The sequence below is a fragment of the Gavialis gangeticus genome, unplaced genomic scaffold, assembly GCF_001723915.1.
Source record: "Gavialis gangeticus isolate Ggan-Ray unplaced genomic scaffold, GavGan_comp1, whole genome shotgun sequence".
NCBI classification, from domain to species: Eukaryota; Metazoa; Chordata; order Crocodylia; family Gavialidae; genus Gavialis; species Gavialis gangeticus.
Window position 1 is genome coordinate 47,113,635 of NW_017729004.1, and position 7,159 is coordinate 47,120,793.

Genomic DNA, 7,159 nt, shown 5'->3' on the forward strand with positions numbered 1-7,159 from the left:
ATCCTCACTCACTCTAGGCCCAGGTGAGCCTCCCCCGGGGCCCAAAGGGGGCCCAGCAGGGAGGTGGCAGTTCTGGTCCTTACTGAGGAAGACAGAGGCAAAGAAGTTATTAAATATGTTGGCTTTGTCGTCTGGCGTGACAACCAGATTCCCTGTCTTGTCCTGCAAGGGCCCCACATTTCCTGGGGCCTTCTTTCTTCTCCCTATGTACTTAAAAAAGGACTTCTTGTTGTCCTTAATCCAGGAAGCCAGCCCCTGTTCCAACTCTGCCTTGGCCTTCCTGAGTCATCAAATCTAGGTGCCCTCTGTTGCAGGCAATTAGGTTATATAAGGCTTTTGTAAACTGATTAAAGTGTTGGGGCATTTCTGTGATATCTTTTTTTTGACCAACTAAATATTTGGAAAAATTGTTCTTTGCAAGTTTTCAGACACAAACACAAGCTTTCAGGCACATCTTTTATTAGTTGGTTTAATAAAAGATATCATATCTACCCAAAGAAACTTATCTTCCTATATCCTTAGACCAACACGGCTACAACCAAAAACCTTAGGGGATTTCTAGGTAATTCAATAACAAAATTAAAAGATAAACATTACAAGTTAAATAATCTTTTCCAATTCACAAAATATATTTCAATTATGTTCTGAAGGGAGGTACCAATTGAGTCTCTCCCATTTAATTCAAACAAACACTGATCCCTTACATTTCCTCCAAAAAAAATCTATTTTAATACTCAGCTAACATTTTGGTAAACACTATTATCAGATACCCTATTGGACCAAAATCATAGAATGCTACAGAAATAGCATAACTGAAATACAATTATGAACCTCATCTCCATGGAGGTTGATCCTAAATCACAGCAAGTTTTTTTTTCCCCTAAAATTTAAGAGGAGGTAAAAACAAACTTTTTGCTTCAAACTCAGATGTTTTGGTTCTTTTTTTTTGCTGAAATCTTGGCCTTGTGGAAATCAATGAAAATTAAACTAGCCTGTCATAAGTCTATAATATGTCTATGATTTCTTTAGATGTGCACAAATACATACACTTTATTCTTAAAAAATGTATATATTATATAGCACACATTTTATAGAATACTTTTGCAGAAATATCATGAACATAACTCTTATGTATTGTAAATATTAATCGTGTAACTTGAGAGGGCGGAGCACAAGCCCTGGGTGCCAATGCAGCAGAGGCACCAGAATAGCAGCCCTCCGGGATTCTGCACTTTCACCACAGTCCAGGTTGGGGAAGCTTTCACTAAGGAAGCAGCAAATTGTACTGCTACTACCACTCTAGTCCCCACATGAGGAGGTAAGGGCTCACACATATATTCCTACATTGCCCTAGGTGCTAATATTTAAAGCTATACTTAAGTATGTACTTACTCTTTGGTTTTTTACAAATATATCCTATACCCTTTTTTCTGAGAACATGGAGCACTAATCCAGTACCCAAGTGATGCATATACTTCAATACAGTTCTCCTTATGATGTGTAAGTTTTTCTTTCTTCCAGTTGACAAAATCCACTAGAGTCTTGTCTCCCAATATCCTCTGGCCTAATATTAAAAACAAGTATGTGGATAATATGCCTGTTTAGACATAGTTAAAATGTCAAAATGCATTTTTGACAGATCCAGCATCATAGCTAGTAATAGAATTCTGCACTTTGATTTTAGTGTGTGTGCATGTGTGTGTTATAATTTTTTCACTTAATCACCAAACAAATTGTCACTGCTAGATCAACTCTACCATTCAGTAACATCTCTCATTCTATAATCTTCAGCCTTGTACAGTTCTGATAGCTGGCTTTAGATTATCTTTCCTGAAAATAAAGACTATACTCTCAAATCTTGTTTGCAAACTAAGAACTTAAAAAGCTAAAGTGATTAGCTTCTGATTAACAGATACTAATTGTCATTATTATTTCTGTCAAAGAAAATGTTTATTATAAAGAGGTGATCATTCTCTTCTAGTTCCTTTACTTATTTCCAGTATTTTATTCATCCTTCTCATTTTATTGTATTTTTCTCCTGAAATCCATACCTAACTATATATTAGTTATAATCAATTAACTAAACATCAACCATGTAAAATATTCTTCTCTAATTTCTTCTTAGAAAATTTTTACTTTCTGAAAAAGATCTGCCCAAACACTTTAATGACAGTGATGTACACAAACATAACAGCTTGAGAGAGTCCAGAGAAGAGCTACGTGCATGATCAGAGGTCAGGAAGACAGACCTTACGATGACAGGCTGAGAGCCATGGGGCTCTTTAGCCTAGAAAAGTGTAGGCTCGGGGGTGAGCTGATGGCCACCTATAAGTTTATCAGGGATGACCACCAGTATCTGGGGGAACATTTGTTCACCAGAGCGCCCCAAGGGATGACGAGGTTGAATGGTCATAAACTACTGCGAGACCGTTTCAGGCTGGACATAAGGAAGAATTTCTTTACCGTCCGAACCCCCAAGGTCTAGAACAGCCTGCCATCGGAGGTGGTTCAAGCACTTACATTGAACACCTTCAAGAGCAAATTGGATGCTTATCTTGCTGGTATCCTCTGACCCCAGCTGACTTCCTGCCCTTTGGGTGGGGGCTGGACTCGATTATCTTCCAAGGTCACTTCCAGCCCAAATATCTATGAAATCTATGAAGTCTATGAAATATAAACATAAACAAACAAACAAACAAATGAAAATGTGCAAGATTATCTCCCAATATCTGTCCTACATAGTAAAGATATATCTGAGATAATAGTCTAATATTAATTTCTTCATAACATGCAAGATCCGAAATGCGTACAACCTATTTTGCCTATTTATAGGCAATAGTATTACATCCTTAAATTAAGAAATTATCTTTCACATTATGGTACATTCCTATCCAAAAACTTTTTCTTTCTTTTTATGTGACTTTATACTATCTGGCAGAAAGATGAATTCAGCATGGTCTTCCACAGAAACCAAATTAGCACCTGAAAAGCATTAAGGAACAAGACACAATATAAGTTTCAGCCTGAAAAAATATCTTGCCTTTTTGAAGCATCATGATAGCATATATTCTTAAGTTTTATGGTTAATTTAAATCTTGAGAGGCACATTACTGATTTTGGCACAAAATACCCATTGTACTTACGTCAAACCCATTTGTGTGGGACCCCAGAGCCCTGAGTTTCTCCTTACTGTGCTGCCCCAAGGAATAGACCGACATTGGCTTGAGATAGCTCCCAATCTAAGCACCTCTGTTCCTCTGCCCTTATACTAGACTCTGCAGCTGCAGTGAGGAATCTCTGCCTGTCCTGGGTGGCCCCCACTCATAGGTTATGGGCCTCTCTCTGGGGAGTGGGTCAGCCTAGAATGTCACCTGCCCAGAAGTCAATCCTTTCATATGCAACAAACAAGGAGACAAACAGCAAAAGGATTTATTACATAGGATGAAAGACTACTGCAAACAAAACGGACTATAGGTTTGGAGATATAAATGGAAAACAAGTACAGATTTTTACCCTCTCATCTGGTTACTGCTAGCCTCCCCTGAACCCAGGCTAGCACTCTAAAAATCAGCATTCCTGCTGATTTTACCAGTCCTGATAACTGGCACCAGTGAACCCTCAAAGCCTGAGATGCAAAGACAAACAGTCTAGACTACATAGCTCTGCTATTCGCATAATTGTAACACTCATGAGCAGGGTGGATTGATTTAAATCAAGGTGATAATTTAAATCATGATTTGAATCAGCAAGAGAAAACCCTGATTTAAATCAAGTTTCCCAGTGATACTTCTTCATATATTTCTTAAAAAATGGTGCAAATCTAATCACTAAAACATGTTGATTTACAACTCAACACAACATTTTACAACATCTGTCCTTAAACACTTTTTTAATTTTCAAATTTTATTAACTCTAACAGACAAATCTGATAACACTAAACGTATGCTTTCCTTAAAACTTCTATAACTAGATCTCATCTTCCCCACTCCCACTATCATTGTTATTCATAGACTGAAACAGAAATAAAAGTTTTCCTGCTTTTTCAACTCCCAGTCAATTTCTTGGCTTTGAATGAATAATACCAAATGATGAAAATATTCTCTCTGTGCCTTCAGAGGAAGCTGTTGCTGTGAAAAGTTGGCTTAGCAACTGAAGGAACTCTGTGTTAAGGTGCCTGGCTAATGATTTCTATCAATTCAGGGGAATGACTGTTCAAAACATCATCAGTAAACATGTACTGTTTAAATGGTTCCCCTCCAGCCCTGAAATGTATTATGACTGACATAACCGAGGAGTGATTTTAAGATGCCCGTGCCATGGCAGCATAGTCTTCTACAGAAGTTAGGCATTTACCTTTATATCTGGGGTTGAGGATGTCCGCAAGAAAATGAGGTGGAGTTCAAACTTGATGCATTTGCTCTTTATTGCCTGTAGTTTAACTTTCTGGTGAGGTATTTCTTTCTTCAGTGTCTCTTGAAGTGCCTTCCAAATTTCAACAGCATCAGCAATGCAGCAACAATCTCTCTGAAGTTTGTTTAGGGTTATGGATATAGGCTTCAGTACACTGAGCATAGCCTCTACATTCCTCTTTAATCCAATGTAAATACTTTGGATGAGATTCTTCCCCCTATTTTACCACAGTTTTCTTCACAATTTTTTATGAGACTAGGCCAGTTCTTAATAAATTGTTCAAAACGATCAACCACAGAATTCCATCGAACATCTGAAGGGCAAATTAGTTTGGACCCTCCTGCTCTCTTCAGTGAGGCTGAAGCAAAATGGCTGTTACAAAAGTATTTTATGACTTCAACATTTTCTTTTATTCCTGGAGAAGTACTTAAGTCTTTGGCTAAAAGATGCATTAAATGGGCACTGCAGCCATATGTTATTAAGGAGCATTCTTCCGTTTCTTCTTCTAAGTAGCTTCTCATCTTTGTCACATTTATAGCATTGTCTGTGACAAAACTGCACACATGACAGTTGAATTTTTGTTCACAGTTTATAACAGCTTTCACTCCTTTTTCTTTTAAATATTCTGCTGTGTGGGCATTTCCCAATGTATCTATTGTTTCTGTAAGATATGCAATCCCATCTTCTGTTGTCACACAGGCACATATTACTGGATCATTGTGTACATTGCTCCACCCATCAAGGCTTAAACTGGCAAATTTCTCCTTAGTATTTCTTGCACACTGTTCAAGTTCCCTCTCATACGCTGTATCTAGCAACCTCCCACCAATGTCTGCTCTGCCAGGGGGAGTGTAGCCTGGTCATAGGACTCAACCACGTTAATGAAGTGTTTAGTGTTAACAATGCGAAAAGGAGAATTTGGGACATAAATGAACTAAGCAATCTTTTCATCTGTGATGTCTTCTTGGTATTTGCTGTTCCTTACTACAAACCCATCCATGGTGGTGATTTTACTGGATGATTGAAATCTTTTGCTTGCTACTGATACTTTGTTGTCTGAAATACGTTTAGTTACAGCACTGCTGCTAAAAGTACCCACGGATGACTCAGAAGTAGTTGCAGATAGACAGTCAAACTCTCTTATGTTTCAATGGGATCCTGAAACAAATATGATTCTTGAATAGTCATTCTTCTCAGTCCTTCTCACTCTATTATCCAGTTCATCCTTTACATGTTTTTCAGCAATGATGCAGCTCCAATTCCAAATTACCACAAAAGCTAAGACTGACTGCATTTAGAGTGCACTTAATTTTGAAGTAAGCCCCCTCGAACTCACTGGCACTTCTGTTTTTTGAGAAAACAAGGATAGGATGGGGTTCCTTTGGGAAAACTGAGTTATGATGAAGTAAAATAGGGGACTTACGGCATCACCATTATGGTCTGGGGCCATGATGTTCCAAAATAAGGGGCATGTATTATGGAATATAAAATAAGAAAATGACACCCAGTGGAAACTGGGAACTCTAGATTTCTCTTACTGCAGATTTCTGTACCATAAACTTGGGTGGTAGATTCTAAACCTAGTTAACTAATTAAACAAGCCATAAGGATTAGCGAAGCTAAACTTTTTTTTTCTAGCAACATTGAACATAGCAAACAGCTTGGGAATTTACTTGTTAAATCACACTTAAATTAAAAAGGCACAGAGAGTTTTGAAGAATGATGCAGTGCAAAGGGAATTATTTAATTTACTAACCAGTTGATCCATATTGTTCTTCAGACATATCCACATCTTCATCCACATCATTTTCTCCCAATAAGCAGTTTTTATGATGATATTTCATTCTTGCAACTAGGCTCTGAATCTCCTTCTTGCACTGCTTACACTTGACATGTTTTCCTTTTTTACCCAGGGAAGGAATTTCTTCAAAATATTCCCAGATAGGGTCTCATGCCCAGAAGCCAGGACAGTTTTTCTGTGGCAAATTGTGGTGGAATATAGGCAGCTGTGTGTGTACTACTGAATAATGTCTTCCCTTTTTCTTTGCAGTCCACTCCACTGTTCCTTTCTATTCTGCCTCCAACGTTTCCTATATTGTCTCTCTGTCTTTAACACAGTGTCTTAACTAACTCCTCCACGTTGCTTGGCCCAGCTCCACCACCACATAAGCACAGAGCAACAACAGTCCTATGCAGCCTGTGTCTTTGCACAGGTGACTTTAGTCTTCTGAGAAACAGAAACTGAAAGCCCAGAACTTTCAAAAAGCAAGAGCTGGTAGTTAGGCTGGACAGACAGACTAGAGCCATTTTCATGAGCAGAAAAACTGAAATGAATGCCCATGTTTGATTGGCAGGTAACTAAATGTGTGTATGTGACAGAGAGATTAATTCATTTTTATGAGACTGTAAGTGTAGGTAAAGGATGGTTGTGATGAGATTTAATTGTAACTGTTATTTTTTAAATGAGAGGGGAATTTAGTATTTTATTGATTATTTTTAAACATATATATATATAAAATCGAATTTAAATGAAAAAATTCTGATTTTTTTTATTAAAAAAAGTCATTGATTTTTATCCACCCTGCTCATGAGTCATCTGAACCCTCTCAAAGTTTCTGGTCACCTAGAGATACCTGAAAACCATCATACTGACAGTCCATTATGCCCAGACGCCTTTGCTGTTGTAGAATCGATTGCCCCCCCATAGACTAACAAGGCACAGAAGTACCCATCCCACCAGGACTGCTTT

The 7,159-nt window shown here is 37.9% G+C and overlaps 1 protein-coding gene across 1 annotated transcript in view; it reads right to left on the reverse strand.

The window, feature by feature from the left end:
• The window catches only part of LOC109291348 (macrophage mannose receptor 1-like), a 6,054-nt gene extending 4,501 nt beyond the window's left edge, over positions 1–1,553 (reverse strand). The window contains exon 1 of the mRNA XM_019508327.1: positions 1,393–1,553. Within this exon, the coding sequence (XP_019363872.1) occupies positions 1,393–1,471 (79 nt within the window). The 5' untranslated portion in view covers positions 1,472–1,553. The remainder of the gene's footprint in view (positions 1–1,392) is intronic.
• Between the last annotated feature and the right edge of the window lie 5,606 nt (positions 1,554–7,159).